Source organism: Anabrus simplex, chromosome 12 (genome assembly GCF_040414725.1).
Source record: "Anabrus simplex isolate iqAnaSimp1 chromosome 12, ASM4041472v1, whole genome shotgun sequence".
Classification (NCBI taxonomy): domain Eukaryota; kingdom Metazoa; phylum Arthropoda; class Insecta; order Orthoptera; family Tettigoniidae; genus Anabrus; species Anabrus simplex.
Genome location: NC_090276.1, coordinates 38,844,887 through 38,864,818, shown reverse-complemented (window position 1 = coordinate 38,864,818; position 19,932 = coordinate 38,844,887). Strand labels below are relative to the sequence as shown.

Below are 19,932 nucleotides of genomic sequence, written 5' to 3'. Positions count from 1 at the left end.
GACTGATTAAAGGTCACTGCTGTTGAGTCATCAGTCGCATACTTGTTTGGTACAGCTCTCCATGCCATCCTATTCTGTGCTAATCTTTTCAATTCTACGTAACTGTTATATCCTACAACTTCTCTAATCTGCTTGTCATATTCATACCTCGGTCTACGCCTACCGTTCTTACCACCCACACTTCCCTCAAAAAGTATCTGAACAAGTCCTGAGTGTCTTAAGATGTGTCCTATCATTCTACATCTTCTTTTCGTAAAATCTAGCCAAATCGATCTCCTCTCACCAATTCGATTCAGTATCTCTTCATTCGTGATTTAATCTGCCCAACTCACCTTCAGTATTCTTCAATTACACGACATTCCAAAATGTTCTATTCTCTTTCTTTCGAAGGTAGTATTATCGTGAATGTTTCACTTCCATACAATGTCACGCTCCATACGAAATTCTTCAACAACATATTTCTAATTCCTATATCAATGTTCGAAATGAGCAAATTTCTTTTTTAAGAAAGACCTTCCTTGCTTGTGTCAGTCTGCATTTTATCTCCTCCTTACTTCTGCCATCGTTAGTTATTTTTTTAATTTTTTTTTTTTTTTTTTTTTTTGCTAGTTGCTTTACGTCGCACCAGCACAGATAGGTCTTATGGCGACGATGGGACAGGGAAGGGCTAGGAGTGGGAAGGAAGCGGCCGTGGCCTTAATTAAGGTACAGACCCAGCATTTTCCTGGTGTGAAAATGGGAAACCACGGAAAACCATCTTCCGGCTGCCGACAGTGGGGTTCGAACCTACTATCTCCCGAATACTGGATACTGGCCGCACTTAAGCAACTGCAGCCATCGAGCTCAGTCGTTAGTTATTTTACTACCACAGTAACAATATTCATCTGCTTCCTTTAAGACTTCATTCCCTAATCTAATATTACCTGCAATAATAATAATAATAATAATAATAATAATAATAATAATAATAATAATAATTTGTGAAGTAATGTTCCACAGAGAAAGCAAAACACAAACTGGTGGGTCAATAGCCAGCGAGACATGCCATAACAAACTTCGTTTTCATCCTGGCTGGGGAGTGGGAGTGAGAGGGGGTAAGTTCCTTAATGTTAAGGCATGTCTCAAAGAAAAAAATCCGCGGTGCACGATATTGTCACATCAGGTGGACAGCTGGGCTATTTTGCCGTTCTTACAAATATTAACGCCTCTGTGGTGTAGTGGTTAGTGTGATTAGCTGCCACCCCCAGAGGTCCGGGTTCGATTCCCAGCTCTGCCACGAAATTTGAAAAGTGGTACGAGGGCTGGAACGGGGTCCACTCAGCCTCGGGAGGTCAACTGAGTAGAGGTGGGTTCCATTCCCACCTCAGCCATTGTGGAAGTGGTTTTCCGTGGTTTCCCACTTCTCCTCCAGGCAAATGCCGGGATGGTACCTAACTTAACGCCACGGAGGCTTTCTTCCCACTTCCTTGTCTATCCCTTCCAATCTTCCCATCCCACACAAGGCCCCTGTTCAGCATAGCATGTGAGGTCGCCTGGGCGAGTTACTGGTCATTCTCCCCAGTTGTATCCCAGACCCAGAGTCTGGAGCTCTAGGACACTGCCCTTGAGGCGGAAGAGGTGGGATACCTCGCTGAGTCCGAGGGAAAAACCGACCCTGGAGGGTAAACATATTACGATACGATACGATACAAATATTAACAATGTGTTTTACAAGCTGTTGCACTTCATTATGGAGCAGACTGCCGACCAGCGTCGGTTTTATTTTTATTACAAGGTACGTTCATTTTACAATAAGCTTTAATATTTCCCCCCCACACACGAACGTGACGCAGTAAAAAACAGCGGGATTAAGTTTAAGGGCCCCAGGGGCTCTGAACTTTGGAGCGTGAGTTGGCGACCACGGGGCCCTCAGCTGAGTCCTGGCATTACTTCCACTTACTTGTGCCACGCTCCTCACTTTCATCTATCCTATCCGACCTCCCTTGGTCAACTCTTGTTCTTTTCCGACCCCGACGCTATTAGGTTTACGAGGGCTAGGGAGTCTTTCATTTTCACGCCCTTCGTGGCCCTTGTCCTCCTTTGGCCGAAATCTTCATTTTTCGAAGTGTCGGACCCCTTCAATTTTTCCCTCTGATTAGTGTTATATAGAGGATGGTTCGACCTTATGTTTAAGGTAGAATGTAGACTAATCCCGTGGGCGTCCGGCCCCACAGTGTAGGGGGCAACGCGTCCGCTTATCACCCGGTGGCCCCGGCTTCGATTCCCGGCTGGGACAGGGGTTTTAAATTGTAAATTATTAATATCCCTGGCCTGGGGACTGGGTGTCGTCCTTAAAACGTCCCTTTTCTCACATTCACCACCCCCTCCATTCCAATTACACGCACCTTCATATAACATGGTGCAAGTAGGGCCAAAAGATCTCTATAGGTCTACGCCCCGAACAAATAGCATTTTCTTTAAATCCCATGGGCCGTAGCGGTATACGTGTGGTTGAAATGCTATTATTATTATTATTATTATTATTAATGTTATTTGTTTTAGGCCCCACTAACTACGTTTTAAGGTCTTCGGAGACGCCGAGGTGCCGGAATTTAGTCCCGCAGGAGTTCTTTGACGTGCCAGCAAATCTACCGACACGGGGCTGTCGTATTTGAGCACCTTCAAAAACCACCGGACTGAGCCAGGATCGAACCTGCCAAGTTGAGGTTAGAAAGCCAGCGCCTTAACCGTCTGAGCCACTCAGCCCGGCTATTATTATTATTATTATTATTATTATTATTTTCAACTACCCACATGGCGCAACAGCCCCGAAGGGCCTTGGCCTACCAAGCTGATCAGCCGGAAGGCCTGCAGATTATGAGGTGTCGTGTGGTCAGTACGACAAATCCTCTCGGCCGTTATTCTTGGCTTTCTAGACCGGGGCCACTATATCACCGTCAGATAGCTCCTCAATTGTAATCACGTAGGCTGAGTGAACCTCGAACCAGCCCTCAGACCAAGGTAAGAATCCCTGACCTGGCCAGGAATCGAACCCGGGGCCTCCGGGTATGAGGCAGGCACGCTACCGCTACACCGGGAGGAGGGGCCGACATTATTTTAAAGTCCTTGGCAGAATTGTCAGCATTTGGGTCTTCGGATCAGAGGGTCCCGGGTTCGATTCTCGGCACGGTCAGGGATTTTAATCGCACTTGATTACTTGGTTAATTGTTCTGGCCCTGGGACTGGGTGTTTGTGTTATTAATAATAATAATAATAATAATAATAATAATAATAATAACAATAAAAATATTTGATTTACGCCCCACTAACTACCTTTACGGTTTTCGGAACGGCGAGATGCCGGAATTTAGTCCCACATTAGTTATTTTACGTGCCATTAAATCTACCGACACGAGGCTGACGTATTTGAGCATCTTCAAATACCACCGGACTGAGCCAGGATCGAACCTGCCAAACTGGGGTCAGAAGGCCAGCGCCTTAACCGTCTCAGCTACTCAGCCCGGCGGATGTTTGTGTTTGTCCCAGGACTCTCCTCTTCATGTACAGACAACCCACTACACTACCAACCACCACAGAAACACAAAATATAGGCTTAGCGTCAGGTCATAAAACAGAGCCAAGTCCACATGAGCGACACACTTGCACCCACGAATCCACAGGTGTGGGAAACGCGGTAGAAGAATAATATTATTTTCAACAGGTTTTTAATTTGCTTTTGTTGTACTGACACAGATAGGCCTTACCCCGACGCTGGGACAGGAAAGGGCTAGGAGTGGGAAGCGGCCGTGGCCCTAATTAAGCTACAGCCTGGTGTGAAAATGGGAAACTGCTGAAACTTCAGGGCTGCTGACGATGAGATTCGAACCTATCATTATATGTTGCAAATTGAAAAACGAGAGATGTTCAAATGCTCAGGGAGGGGATCAAATCCGGTAAACATCCCTCCCCTTGCGTACGCTTATCGGAAACCCGGGTTAGATTACTGGTACTGCCAGAGATTTAAGAATGGCAGGGAGACTGCCGGGCACATGCAGCTCACTTCCATTACGGGTGTGCCAATAAAGAGCTAAAACACCTCGGGATTAATTTACTTTATAACTAATTGTTCTAAAAAAAATTCAAACAAGAATATTCTCGCAATGGAAGAAAGGAGTTTTAAACTCTCCTTTTACAATGAACTAAAGACTATCTTAGTTGCTTACAGAACGCTTTTATAAAATTAAGGATTCTGAATTAATAAATAGGCCATCTAATTTTTTTACAGGGTGGTCGCAAACAACATGAACCGGGTATATGTGTGTTAGAGGGTTGGTTATACTGATAAGTAATTTGAAAAGATTAATTCGATATCTCTGCCGTTGTTATTTTATTAGGTTCTGATTGAAGTTAGCCAATCAGATCTCTTCGCGGGTGAATTCAAATGGGCTTTAAGACAATTTTAATTAAAAAGTAAATATTTATATTAACCCTAATCTACAGTAGCTGCCACCTTAAATAGCAACAAGAAAATTTAACAAAAAGAAGAATAGTTTAGTCAAGTGAATCCGAAATATGGCAGACTACGAATGCAAACTCACGCTATTGACTTTCGCTGCTACTCCTTCATTCTCTTTCTCATCGTGTTGCTTTTTCGGGAGAAAACTCAACGGAAGTAGCCTGCTTGGGGCAGCTGCGTAGTGCAGTTGACTTAGCGCGTAATGATGCGTGATTGAATTTCGGCACAGCCAATTGGCAACCGAGAATGCCTTAATGCCCGAGATCCGCTTTTATAGATTTGCTTTCATGCTGGGTCCAGGCCAAAAATCTGACACTACACATTGTAATCCATTTAAAAATATATATATATATATATATATTTTTTTCATTTATTGGATTAGGCAATCGTATAGGCCACCTCTTCTTGTCTTCCCACAACTACTTCATCCTTTCTCCGTGTTGTTTCCTTTCTTCCGTCCATTTGCTGCCCGATTTTTTCTTGGCTTTCTCTGGAAATTTACCATTAAAAATATTTTCCTAAATTGTTTTCTATTAGCGATTTGCTCTTCCATTAATGTTGAGTAGGCTACATCCAAATCTTTTTCGGCTTCTTTGAAAAATGCTAGTTTTAAAATTTTATTAGCAGAGTGTTCAAAATGGTCAGCGTCCTGGCCTTCGGTTCAGAGGGTCCCGGGTTCGATTCCCGGCCGGGTCGGGGATTTTAATCGCTTCTGATTAATTCTTCTGGCTCAGGGACTGGGTGTTTGTGCCCGTCCCAACACTCTCCTCCTCATACTCACACAGCACACTACACTACAACCACCACAGAAGCAATAGTATTTACATCCCTCCATATAGGGTTAGCGTCAGGAAGGGCATCCGGCCATAAAACAGTGCCAAATCCTCATGTGCGACACAGTTCGCACCCGCGACCCGACAGCTGTGGGAAAAGCAATAGGAAAAAAAGAAGAAGATTAGCAGAGTCTTCAAAATTTGTTTTGTTAATCTGCTTTTGTCCATTCTGTACAGGTGACCAAAGAATCTTAATCATCTTTTTCTGAAAGCATGACCCTTTTTTCCTGACAAGTTCGCTTCTGTGGTGTAGTGGTTAGTGTGATTAGCTGCCACGCCCGAAGGCCTGGGTTCGATTCCCGGCTCTGCCACGAAATTTGAAAAGTGGTACGATGGCTGGATCGGGGTCCACTCAGCCTCGGGAGGTCAACTAAGTAGAGAGGGGTTCGATTCCCACCTCAGCCATCCTCGAAGTGGTTTTCCGTGGTTTTCCACGTCTCCGGGTAAATGCCGAAATGGTATCTAACATAAGGCCACGGCCATTTCCTTCCGTCTTCCTTGTCTGTCCTTTCCGATCTTCCCATCCCCCCACAAGGCCCTTGTTCAGGTGAGGCCGCCTGGACGAGGTAGTGGTCCTCCTTCCTAGTTGTATCACCCGACCCAAAATCTCACGCTTGAGGCGGTAAAAGTGGGATCTCTCGCTGACTCCGTGCTAAAATCTAACCATGGAGGAGAAACGGATTAAGAAAGAACGAAAGAATGTTTTGTATAAATCTTGTTCTGGTGTCAGTTTGTATATGCCATTCTCCCAAACAGATCCCATCATTTTCCTTAGGATTCTCTTCTCTGTTTTGCTTATTCTTCTATCTGAAAAGGTATTCAACCCCTCTGTTGCATGCAGTACTGAATGGCTCAGACTGTTATGGCGCTGGCCTTCCGACCTCAACTTGGCAGTTTCGATCCTGGCCTGGCTCAGTCCGGTGGTATTTGAAGGTGCTCAAATACGTCAGCCACGTGTCGGTAGATTTATTGGCACATAAAAGAACTCCTGCGGGACTAAATTCCGGCACCTCGGAGTCTCCGTAAAAGTAGTTCGTGGGACGTACAGCAAATAACATTATTATTATTATTATTATTATTATTATTATTATTATCATTATTATTATTATAACTCTGTTGCATACAAAGCTACTGTGAGAATTACAGTTTTTTGTAGTGTCTCAATTTAGCATTTCTGGACACTGACCTTTAGTTGTATATATTCATCATTACGTGATAAGAATTTTCCATTTTGGGAAATCGTGCTTTCATGCTCTCCTTCTCCACCACTGTTACTATCACCTAATTATTTGTATTTGTTGACTCTTAATTCTTTTTGGATATTTCAATTTCTGCACGTGCATTTTTGATACTAGTGATCCATTCGTTTATTCACAGGAAACTTGTAATCCTATTTTAGCCACACACTTTTCAAAGGTATTCTACTTTTATCTTTCATTTTCCTCGGGTTTTTGCTAGTATGACTAGATCTGCATAAGCTGTCCGGTTCCATGGCTAAATGGTTAGCATACTGGCATTCGGTCCAGGGGGGATCCCGGGTTCGATTCCCAGCAGAGTCGGGGATTTTATCTTTAATTGGTTTTATTATTATTATTATTATTATTATTATTATTATTATTATTATTATTATTATTTGCGTATGGACCCTGGTGGATTACGCATTACATTTATGATTCGCCTTTCTAACAGACCATATTGCTTTCATTCACTCTGTGCCTGTTTCCTTTCTTCTGTCCACTTAGTTCCCGATCTTTTAGGGACTTCATTCTCTGGCTTTTCTACCCAACTATTTATCTTGTGACGGTAAATGTTTCTGTCCAGTATTTCTGATGTTTCTATCTGGGCCTTTTCCAGATCATTTTTATCATCTTGTATCCATGGTACGTTCTTCACTTTTTCAGTATATGTTAAAATCTTGTGGGTTAGCCTTGAAGATGATAGTCTGTGAACGTGTCCATAGAATTTCAGTCTTCGTTTCCTGACGTCTGCGGCAAGGTTGGACAGTCTTTCCGTAGCTTTGCGTGATTTGAGTCTACACCCTTCTTTTTTCTCTGGGCCCAGAATTTTCCTCAAGATCTTCCTTACCTCCTGCAAGATGTTTTCTAGATCACCTTTATTATTAGGTACCAAGATTTCTCATGCATACAGCACTTCAGGCTTAATCACCGTATTATGTTTGATTTTTGTATATATAGACACGCATTTCTTGTTGTAGATGTCACAGGTTCTCCAATATACTCTTCTGAGTTTTTGTAATCGAACTTTCTGTGCTTTCTTTTCCAACCCTGTTGGTTCAAGGATCTCACTGAGATATTTAAAGTATGGAACTCGTCTGATCAGCCCATATTTTGTTTGTAATTCCTGAATGTCGAATTTAGTGCAAATAAACTTGGTCTTCTCGAATGAGATTTGTAGTCCAGTTTTCTCAGCGCATTCCTTGAGGACTTCAATCTGTTTGATCGCTGAAATATCACTGTCTGTTAGTATCGCTAGGTCGTCTGCGAAAGCTAAACAACTGACTTTTATGTCATCGTTCTTTCGGCCAAGTTGAATGTGTTTCCAGTGCCTCTGAACTTTCAATTCCTTCTCCCATTCTCTGCGAAAGCTAAGTGGTGTGTTAAAATTATTTTGTTTGATGGTCCCATTAAAACTGATTCGTAGATTAATTTTGCTTTAAATATTTGAACCCATTCTCTACAACTTTTTCCAATGCACAGATGATTATCATTATCATCATCAAACTGTACGGTCTCAGCTGTCGTGCGCAGGCATTTTAATGTGACGTTATTTATGTTGCCTGCATGCAAATATCCAGTTCCCGTTTTAGTCTATCAGCTTTCAGTGTAATCCGGATATCTCTTGGGCAATCTACGGCTGTTTTAATTAATGTTGTCGTGTAAACATCAAAAGCGTCACCGAGATATTTTACACGCCGACATCGTACGGCATGGAGCACCGGATGGACTTCATCCCACCCTTCAAAAGTTCGAATAATAATAATAATAATAATAATAATAATAATAATAATAATAATAATAATAATAATAATAATAATCACAGAAGTGAAACGGGATCAAATTTAGATAGATGGTAAAGAGGTATACCTACCAACGCTTTAAGCCGTACAGTAATTAAAACCACCGAGCGAGTTGGGCATGTGGTTAGGGTCGCACAACTGTGAGCTTGCATTCAGGAGATAATGAGTTCGAACCTCACTGTCGCCAGTCCTGAAGATGATGATCCGTGCTTTCCCATTTTCACACCATGCAAATGATGGGGTTGTACCATAATTAAGGCCACGGCCCCTTCCTTCCTTCCTTCCTTCCTACTCCTAGCCCTTTCCTATCCCATCGTCCCTGTAAGACCTATCTGTGTGTCGTAAAGCAAATCTTAATTAAAGTCAAAACACAAAAAACCTGTAGCCCTACCCAAAGAGCACAAGAAGACGCTGACTGATTGGCTCAAGAAATACTGGGAGGAAGTCAAAGCCCGGAGAAGAACAAGACATTGGACTGAAATTGATTGTTATCACGCAGAGGGTCAACTCGCTACAAAAAAGAAGTGCCGGGAGATCCCAGGACGGGTCCGGCTCGCCAGGTACAGGTCGTGATGAGGACGAAATGATGATGAAGACAACACATACACCCAGCCACCGTGCTAGGGAAATTAACCAATGATGGTTAAAATTCCCGACCCCGCCGGGAATCGAGCCCGGGACCCCTGTGACCAAAGACCAGCACGCTAACCATTTAGCCATGGACCCGGACAATATATAAATGAATACGTGAAACATACGGTAGGCCTACTTAAAATGCATATTTTTACCAGTCTTTGGCAAATGTACTAAGCGGCTAGTTCTGTTGACACTGTTCATTAGATGGCATTTATCGTGAACAGGGCGTACGGTACTACAGAGTCAGCAGGTATAGTCTTGCCTTGTAGATAATATACACTGCTCGCCAAAAGAAGAATAACACAAAGGAAAAATTAAGTTTCTAAATTGTATTTTATAATATTATTAATTTTTATAAAGTATTATAATTTATGTCCGACTCCTTGGCTGAAATGGTCAGCTTTTTTGCCTTCCGTTTCAGATGATCCGGTTTCGATTCCCGGCCGGATGAGGCTTTTTAACCAGTCCTGGCCGTCTTCACCGACTTGGGGACTGGATGTTGGTATTTGTCTCTATGGACCCTGTTGGTACACACTACCAACCGCTAAAGAAACAAGCAATACTGAATACACTCCACCACATAGGGTTGGTGTCAGGAAGGGCATCCGGCCGTAAAACAGGGTCAAATCCCCATGTTCGGCGCAGTTTGCACCCGCGACCCCAGAGATGTGGGATAAGCGGTGGACGAAACAGAAGAAGCAGTAGTAGTTTACCACCCAGGGTTGGTTTTTCTCTCGGACTCGGCGAGGGGTCCCTCCTCTACCGCCTCGAGGACAGGGTCCTGGACCAGGAGACATTATTTTGGTCGGGGATACATCCGAAGAGGAGGACCAGTACCTCGCCCAAGCGGCCTTACCTGCTAAGCTGAACAGGGGCGGAAGGGAAGATTGGACGGGATAGGCAATGAAGAGGGAAAGAATAGGCCGGGGCCTTAAGTTAGGTACCATCCCAGCATTTGCCTGGAGAAGTAGGAAACCACGGAAAACCACTTCGAGGATGGCTGAGGTGGGAATCGAACCCCCTATACTCGGTTGACCTTTCAAGGCAGACCTCGTACCAGTTTTCAAATTTCGTGGCAGAGCTGGGACTCGAACCCGGACATCCTTGAGTATAGTCTAATTACACTAACAACTACATCAGAGAGGCGGACTCTAAAATTGAATACGGCACGAAAATCGAGCTACAACCTCGATCTAACCGGGAATCGAATCTGGGTGAGGCCCCTTGCACCGACTGCCAGCATGCTAACCATTTAGCCATTAAACCGGAAATAATATTTCATACCCTTTAAACTGTACCATGATACTTAAGAGGCCCAGATCAATCTCCTTTCAGGCAAAACTGAGGCACATTTCTGTACCAGAAGGAAAGAAGTGATCAATTTAAAGAATTCTTATGTTTGACGTGTTTTCAAGTAGCCTATCCAGTGCGAATAAACAGAATGTACACTTCTGTCCTACATTAAGCAGAAGCAGTTTTCAGCGGTAATCTTCCCTGTTCCCTTGTAATTCCGTCGAAGAGGGTTTTTGCTGTAATAATATTACCTGGGGCATCGAACGTGTTACAATTAACGTTAAACTATTAAAACGAGAATGCAGCCACTATTTAGAAAGCCACGCACTTACTTCTCCCTCCTGCTTGTTACAGTACTGTCGAGTTAAATGTTACACAGAGGTGAGGAATTCTTGGAGGTTCAAGGAGGGGAGCAGGCTATATGAAAGGAAGTCCTACCACTTCTCCCCACCCTGCCAGGTCGCATTCTTCTCCTTCAACACCAAACAAAGCAATAAGGCACCCGCCATGCCCCTAGCCTGGCGAGCTACAGGCATTGGCGCGGACATAGCAGTCATACAAGCCTCGTGTCCTTTCCTGCCCTCTTTTTATTGTGTTGAACATTTAGTCCGAAACAAGTCGAATAAACAATATGAACAGAAATTGACGCATGTTGATAACAACCCTCCTTTATTCGACATACTGCTAACAGTTACAATCGTACACAACACTGTATTGTTCAGTACCTGAAAGAAGACCTAAGCGAACCTGTATCACTCGTCCCGTGCTATGGTCATTCGCAATAAAATATTTCTTTTCTTGCTCTTGAACCCGCAACTGGCACACAAACAGTAGGTGCAGGAGACTCAAGACAAGTTTGTTTTCCATTTCTTGTCTCAAGAGACTGGAAGAGGCTACTACGTACGCTTCTCCTGTCCAATTGGCCTTAACATGATATTGTAGTTTGATTATCGTCCCTCCTAATCTGTCCTCTACAGCATTGGTTTTAAAGTGTGGCTTCTGTTTCCAGCGAGCTGTTCAGAAATGAGGTGAGCCTGCTCAGTCACAATAAAATATTATTTTGATTTAGTGCTTTTGTCAACCATTACACATAGTTGCCTTTCCGAACGTCATCTTCTTCTTATTATTATAATTATTATCCTACCACTTTTTCCCACCCCTGTGGAGTCGCGGGTGCGAACTGCGTCACACTTGTTGATTTGGCCCTGTTTTATGACCGGATGCCCTTCCTGACGCCAACCCTATATGGAGGGATGTAATCACGATTGCGTGTTTCTGTGGTGGTTGGGTAGTGTGGTATGTTGTCTGAATATGATGAGAAGAGTGTTGGGATGAACACAAACTCAGTCCCCGAGCCAGAAGAATTAATCAGAAGCGATTAAAAACCCGACCCTGCCGGGAATCGAATCTGGGACCCTCTGAACCGAAGGCAGGCCAGTTCGCTGACCATTCAGCCAACGAGTCGGACAGTTCCATTTCCAAACTATTCATTCTAAAATATGTGTCAGTTTGTACCTCCCATTGACTAGGTACGTCATTTTTTTTTCTTTTTTTAGCGGTATTTGTTCGGGGCGTCGACCCTTGTGGATCTTTTGCCCCTACTGGCATCATGTTATATGAAACCTGCGTGTAATTGTAATGGCGAAAGTGTGAAGTGTTGTTGGTGAGGAGGAAAGGAACATATCCCAGACCAGGGATATTAATCATTACAATTCAAAAACCCTGACCCGGCCGGGAATCGAACCCGGGGCCGCCGGGTGACAGGCAGACGCGTTGCCCCCTACACCGGGGGGGCCGGACTAAAAATGCTTACTTATGCTGCATTGAACTTTTTTTTTCAGTAGTATTGTATATAGGTCCGAGGATAGGTATGAGGAGATAAAGGCTAAGTTAGGAATGAACTCGATGGATGAAGCTGCAGGCATAAACCGGCTTCGGTGGTGGAATCATATGTTGCGAATGGAGGATGTTACCTAGCAGAATAATGATGGTGTTTGTTGTTTAAAAGGGCCTAACAGCTAGGTCATCGTCCCCAGAGAATAATGGACTCTGTTTTGGAGCGTAAGAGAAGTAGAGGGAGACCAAGACGACTATGGTTAGACTCAGTTTCTAACGATTTATAGATAAGATGTATATAACTAACTGAGGCCACAGCACTACTATGCAAATAGAGGATTGTGGTGACGTTTGGTAAATTCACAGAGGCTTGCAGACCGAACACTTGGAAGGCATAACGGTCTATAATGATGTTTGTATGTACTGTATATAGTACAATAGTATTTGTTGTTTTAATATACTCGTACACATAGGGCCTATCGTTAGAGCTCTACGCGGATATACAAAACACTGTATTATCCGCAACCGCACTTCCTTCATCCGCGGTTATTGTAAATATTGAACTATATTACACCGAAGGTACTGAAACGGATAGATGTGTTACGGTAAGATTATACAACAGGTCTGACACCGTCCTGGCACCAGAACTCCTATAGTCACAGGTTTATGAAAGATTTCCTCTTGCGACCAGCGACATACTGAGCTGTTTTCTTTCGGAACTTTTGTCCTTCCACTAATTCAGGGCAGGAGCCAGTTAGGCCGCGTGCACACCGAGCGCGCTTCGCATAGTGTGTCGCGTGTTGCTCAACGCTAAACGTCACGCTAAGCGTAACCAGTGCTTTGTTCCTAAGCCAGGTGTTCACATCGTCCGAGCTCTGCTGCGCTCAACGCCTACCTTACAGCTAAGCGAAGCGCCAGACAACGCGCAGTGTTGGTTAATTGCTTAGCGTTACCTAGCTGGATCTGCAGCTATGAAAGAAGAAATTATTAATGCAGTGTTTCAAAGAGAAGAAATATGGAACCAAAGACACAAAAACTATAAAAATGTAACTGTTTTGCAAAATAAGTGGACTTACGTATCTACAACAGTTTTATCGCATTCCTACAGTAAACATATACAGTAATATTACTTCTACTGTCACACTTTACTGAGCTTAACATTGTGACAGGATGAAATTGTGTATGGGTTTTAGTGTCGGAAGTGCCGAGGAGAAGTTCGGCTTGCCAGGTGCAGGTCTTTTGAATTGACTCCCGTAGGTGACCTGGAATTTACTAATTATGATTACAATTCCCGACACTGCCGGGAATCGAACTCGGGACTCCTGTGACCAAAGGCCAGTACGGTAACCATTTAGCCATGTAGCCGGACACTTTGTGACAAAGTGCATAGAATCTATAATTTTGCAAATGGAGGGTGGTATCGTGAAGAATATCACTCTGCAGGCTAGGAGTGGGCTTGGAAGTAAATATAATATTTCACATACTTACTTCACTTTTGTTACGATGATAAATTGTGTATGCTAATTGTAACAGTATTGTAAAATACTATTTATAATTATTATATAAAGAGCGTGATTTAGCCGGAAATTTAATTTCCACGTGTTTGCTGCACGGTGCTCCTGGACAACTGGGAAAATTGAATTTCTCCCAATACTTCTCTGCTACTTGTCGCCACATTTCAGTTGTAGGGTCTGGGACGTCAAAAGTATTTTTTGTCATTCTTAAGTAATCATGAAATTGATCGCGATAAAGTCTTTCATCTCTGTACAAACGATGGAATTCTCCGAAAGTAATTCGTTCTTCATTAAATTCATGAATCCACTTTCGATTCTTCTTTCTAATTTTTAATTTTAGGTAACTGTTATCCATCAGTAAACTGTTTCTAGTGTACTTGGATAACGGCATTAGTTTGTGACGACCCTAAAACGCCCGTGCCAAACTAAGCTGAGAGCACGGCGTAGAGTTTTCGGTGTGAACAGCAAGCACGCCTTGCGCTATGCATAGCATTTCACGCTACACGCGACACACTATGCGAAGCGCGCTCGGTGTGCACGCGGCCTTACGCTTAGTCCTCTCCGTGTAATGACGTACCCTAAGGGTGCAACCTTACCCTTTCTCCCCTGTAATATTAATATATTGATTTATAGTGACTTTTCTTGCTGTTGGGTCTTTTTCAGTGTCGGTAACCATACAGTTTAGGGACCCTACTTGCCGATACGACGTCTTACATTTACCGTTAATCTGGCACGTTGGCAACGTTCAATCACTGCTCTAGCGTGAAGTGCGTGTTGCCACCGCATCGCCGTTAAAGTCACTAGTGATACATTTGCGAGAATATTTAAAGCATATTTTCTTTTTCTGTGGGATTGTAAATCTATTTGGCTAATACCAGGTAAGTAGGATTGTGGCATGTTCGGATAATGCATTTAATAACATAGTTTCTGTGAAATGATGAAAGTGCTCAAATACGTCAGTCTCATGTCTAGATCTACCGGTACATGAAATAACTCTTGCGGGACGAAATTTTGGCAGTATAACTTATAACATTATTATTTTCAAATCCGCAGTGAACTTGAAAGCCGACCTAAATTCCGTTCACGGAGCTTGGCACATTAGTATTCCTATATGTTTCCTGATAAGCTTGAAGATATAACCAGCCTGCAGGCTGAAAATATGCCCAATAATCTCTCTCCTTACTGGTTACCGGTATTGAAGAGAGAAGGAAAAATTCGCGCAAAAGAAAGGGAAGTCATTGGATGTCTGGAACTTTCGAAAATCACACTGCAAAGACTTATTAAATAAATTGCATCGTTTAACACGCCCCTCTTTTCAAGAATATGGTTATAGTACGCCTACTGTATATCAAAATAAAGACAGATAATTTAAGTGAGAAAGTGTGTTTATTTCCTTAATTCCTCATTGAAGAGATATTCATAATTATCTTGATTTATTTCATCTTATTTATCATTTACTAGGGTAGGGAAACATTCATTATCGGTGTTTACATTGAGGTTAGTTTGTTATGGTTATGTCTGATGATTTTAATATGTAACCAGGCATGTTTGCAGCAGTGATCAGCCATTACAAAAAAGAGAAAAGAAGAGCATCAGGCGGCGATATTTACTTTCTGGGGTATTTCCTTACGTGGCAATTACTATAGATCAGCACAACCCGGCTCCTCGGCCAGCGTTGAGGCCTTCGGTTCTGAGGGTACCGGGTTCGATTCCCAGTCGAGTCGGGGATTTTAATCGCGTCTGGTTAATTCCTCTGACTCGAGGACTGGGCGTTTGTGTTTGTCCCAACACGCTCTGCTTCATATTCATACAACATGTCACACAGAAACATGCAGTAGTGAAAACATCCCACCACATAGGTTTGACGTCAGGAAGGGTTGTAAAACAGGGCCAAATCCACATGTGCTACACAGTTCACAGCCACGACCCCACCAGGATGTGATAACAGCAATATGAGAAGAATCAGTGTTTTATTAGCACACCCCTTTTTTGTTTTATAAATTCATTGTCAAATTAGTAAAAATATTGAAAAACAATGTTATTAAAATAAATTACGTGCATTATTTTAACCACACGTGACTTCTTTTATTTCCATCATATACCGCTGGCGGGGAAAATTTGCAAACGTGTCATTTATAACCGTGTGTGTTAATTATGGGTTAATATTTTCCAATACAGACTTTGCCATATAGGCTACCTGGAATGGTGATTCCGTTATGTTAGGTAAGTAACGAGCCGCATTTAGGGTCATTTGTAGTGGATGTTATAATTTAAACGCGATCTAATAGCGTATAAATGCAACCTTTTTAGTCAGATTCCCCGCCGGGTAGGGGATTTTTACCTTAACCGGTTAATTTCACTAGCTTGGGGACTACGCGTGGGTGTGTGATGTTTAACATTACAATTCTGTTTTATTTCTTACAAATATAGGCTGGCTGAATGGCAAACAACCGAAAACCAGTTTTTTTTTAAATAAATTTATTTTAGAGAATCAAGAAATATCTATGATTATGATGAGCCCCTTCCTATCCATCTCTCCTGTGGGTGGGGGCGGTAGAATAACACCCACGGTATCCCCTGCCTGTCGTAAGAGGCGACTAAATGGGGCCCAAGGGGATCCGAATTTTGGAGCGTGGGTTGGCGACCACGGGATCCTTAGCAGAGTTCTGACATTGCTTCCGCTTACTTAAGCCAGGCTCCTCACTTTCATCTATCATATCCGACCTCTCTTTGTCAACTCTTGTTCTTTTCCGACCCCGACGCTATTAGGTTGTCTTCCTTTGGCCGATGTCTTCATTTTTCGAAGTGTCGGATCCCTTCCATTTTTCCCTCTGATTAGTGTTATATAGAGTACTTTCTCTTAAAACAATAATCACCGCCACCACAACTTTCATCTATCCATCGTGTTTGTACTAAAGTAGAAAAAAAAAGTAAACTCGTTTCCTCATCCTGAGGTGGTGCAGCTCTTTTCAGACACACCTCGAATTGAGGTGAGCTGCATGTACCATTTCAACCACATACTAGCCCTCCTGCCATCCTTAAATTTCTGGCAGTACAGTAAGGCATAAATCCTACTGGTTGGAATAAGATATTATCCCGAGTCCAGTTAACTTCCATTCCCATAGACGCATACAGCAAAGTCAGTCTGAAAACAGACTGATTTAAAGATAGTATATTCATTGGAGAAACGCTTATAATAACTGCTTAAATGTTCGTACAGGTTTCAAGACACCGGGGTGTCGGTTTTTCTTTACCGCGCCATAAGCTGACAGAGTTGTCAAATCTAAACGCCCTCTAAAGTTAACTGACCTCAACCGGGAGACTGAACCTGGTTGCTATCTTGACTACAATGACCAATTGCCCGTGCCATGGGGTCGACTCCAGTTTTACAAATAACGAAAGATGTACACTTTTACATAAAACGTTTTAAAATTGCCTTGGAAGCGTCTGAAAAAAATTTAGTCTTGGATACCTGTCAATCAGATACCGGTTTCTGACCAGAACACGAATTAAAGGGGAGGAGGAAAAAAAATGAAGGTTTCCCCTACTCATCAAAGACAGGACTCCTTCCTTGACAGGGGTAAAATATTTACTCCATTTTATGAATTATCACCTGTCAAACAATTCTTGAAGTAATCGTCTGAAAAATGTGAATCTGCAATGCTATACACAGCTAATGAAGCATGTTCATCTGAACTTAAATGTATAAACCAGTCTCAGTAGTCCGTTTCAGTTTAGTTTCTTTAAAGAGACTACATCAGTTAATGTTAGGCTGTATCAACACGAAAGCTGCTGGGGATGTAGATTCTTTCATCATCGAGGAGCTGAAAACTTAATTATTGACACTCAACCGCAAAAAAAATAATAATAATAAAAAAAATAACTGGCCGACAAAGAAATATATTCTCGAACTGCGGATAGCCGGTGGCCGAAGTGTCTGGAATCCTACCACCTGCACAATATGTTCATTTTCAAGGGAAGTCATCTTCTGCGATGGGCAAGTTTCGTGCGGTGGAGTATGAAATTTTGAAGTTCAAGTTCTGTAATAACTAAATATTGAATTCTACGATAATTTCTTAACATCGGAGCGTTATAAATGAAAGGACGCTATAAGCGTTACCAGTGGTGAATGTATTAAGAAATAATACTTGGAAAACGTCAAAAGGAAGACAGTTATATTTTTAAAATTAAGATAACAGAATCGAATGGTGTACCGGAGACGATAAAGACTGTATGTATCGTTCTGCAACAGACACTTCACACAGGAAAGAGTCTACAGAAAAAATATCACGTCAAAGTAAGCTGCTCCAGTAAATTCGGTGACAGCGTTCTTATTATAATATTTACTAAAATATCATTTACCGATACTATTAATCATCAAACTACTTCGTATTATTACATTTATATTTTATTCTTATATGAAGTTTAACATTATTATGTTACTATTTAGCACTAACAATTAATTCCTCTCCCCCTCGTCAAAACATTTCATTAGAACCCTGGATATAAACAAAAAAGGCAACAACAAAAACCAAGCAAACAAACAAGAAAACACCGGTTGAGCATCTTACCTTTGCTTGAAATGTAATCCCATGCTGAAAAGCTTCTTCGGAATGTAGAGGGATACGGGTATCGTAGTCGTCATTCTGGACGAGGTTGTACTGCTTCTTGGATGGCATGGCTGAGGAGATGTTGAACACACACTTTTAACAATTCACTACTTTACACGGGCATTCCCACACACAACTTCACCACACTATGTCCACAACACTAGTAACAGCAGCGATGATTCATCCAAAAAACTATCAGTCACACTCTGGATTACCACAAAATTCCGAGTAATCCTTTCACAACCCACACTTCAACACCCTCTACTCCTTCCGTCACTTTCTCGTGAACCAATGTGATGTCATGGCTCGAATATTTCACTGTCTTTAATAAGGGAGCGGGCTATTCTAGTACCGGATATATGTAAATATCTTTAGCGAGTTCGTATTTGACAGCTAATGTCATTCATTCAACTCGTGTTTGTATGGACCACACAGCATCAATGCCAATCTGGCAACGTTGCCCACAACATCTCTTTCTTCTCACTCACACACACATACAGAAACGACAACACCAGACAGAAATAACTCTAAAGCTACTCCTTCAAGCTTTTGTGATCTTTTGTTTTCCTCCTACAGCATTCACCAGAAATAAAGTCAGGAAATAACGTGGAAAAATCAGTCTTTTGACAACGCACGGAAGGAACAGCTTGTGTTGGCAATGATTTTTTGCCGGGAATATTAACTTGAAGGTCGAACTTCGCCGGTTCTTGTTTTTGAGTGAAAGCCTGTTTTTAATCTTCTTTTACACATAAGAATCACTACGAAGTATACTTTAAGCTGTCGATATGATTATGTTTGTTAACGATAGTGAAATGAATTAACAAATCAGAAGATTATGCTAGTGAAATGCGATACCCAATTATGTGCAAGATTAATTACTCTTATTTTGACAAAACTATTGGAGATACTCTTTTAACTGTTCAATGGACAGAAGAAAGCACTGCTGAAATTAATTAAACTTATAAAAAATTCGGAGTAATTACAGAAACAAGGATGTAATATCTACGTCTTGGTGCCGCTGTATATTTTTGTGTACTCATGTTCACAGCCGGAAGAGAAAACCACATTCACAATGAACTGCATTCACGCTCACTTTCAAAACACGACTTCGCCCCGTTTAACTACCGACCCAACCGGCCCCCGTCAGTCGCGGTACACATGTGCAGGCGCTTGGCTTGGCCCCGGACAACAGACGCAGCTTCGGCAACAGCAAACCATGGAATGAGGGACGGGCTCTGGCATCATATGCATGGCAGCGATGCTGCTATCTCACGGCAAGCTCGCGAAACTATTGCCAAGAGAAGCCGGTGGCTCATCAATGAATTACGCACTCTACAAACAATGCCCAGGTTTATTATAGAAATATTAGCATTATGAAGTTAGCAGTCAACAATCCTTTAATTACTTCATTATTTTAAGACATACTAGACTATTCAGCTAAAAAAAAAAAGCAGGATTAGTTGCTCTTTTGTTGCTCTTTAGTTGCTCTTAATGAAGTTTCTCTGACCCTTCAAACATATTTTGAGAGATTATGCAAGACAATGGAGTTGAGGGTTTTCCGGTTTTGCATTCCAAATGAGTCAATGTCACATGACTACCGTAGCTTCTTGCTAAAAGGAACGAATATTAGCCTATATCATTTTAAAACTAGGAATTTAGCACTTAAAAAATTAAATTT

General features: G+C 42.2%; 1 protein-coding gene across 1 annotated transcript in view; it reads right to left on the bottom strand.

The window, feature by feature from the left end:
• Nucleotides 1–19,395, bottom strand: part of LOC136884449 (carboxyl-terminal PDZ ligand of neuronal nitric oxide synthase protein) — a 627,954-nt gene extending 608,559 nt beyond the window's left edge. Inside the window, exon 1 of the mRNA XM_067156624.2 lies at nucleotides 18,216–19,395. Within this exon, the coding sequence (XP_067012725.2) occupies nucleotides 18,216–18,323 (108 nt within the window). The 5' untranslated portion in view covers nucleotides 18,324–19,395. The remainder of the gene's footprint in view (nucleotides 1–18,215) is intronic.
• Nucleotides 19,396–19,932: the final 537 nt, after the last annotated feature.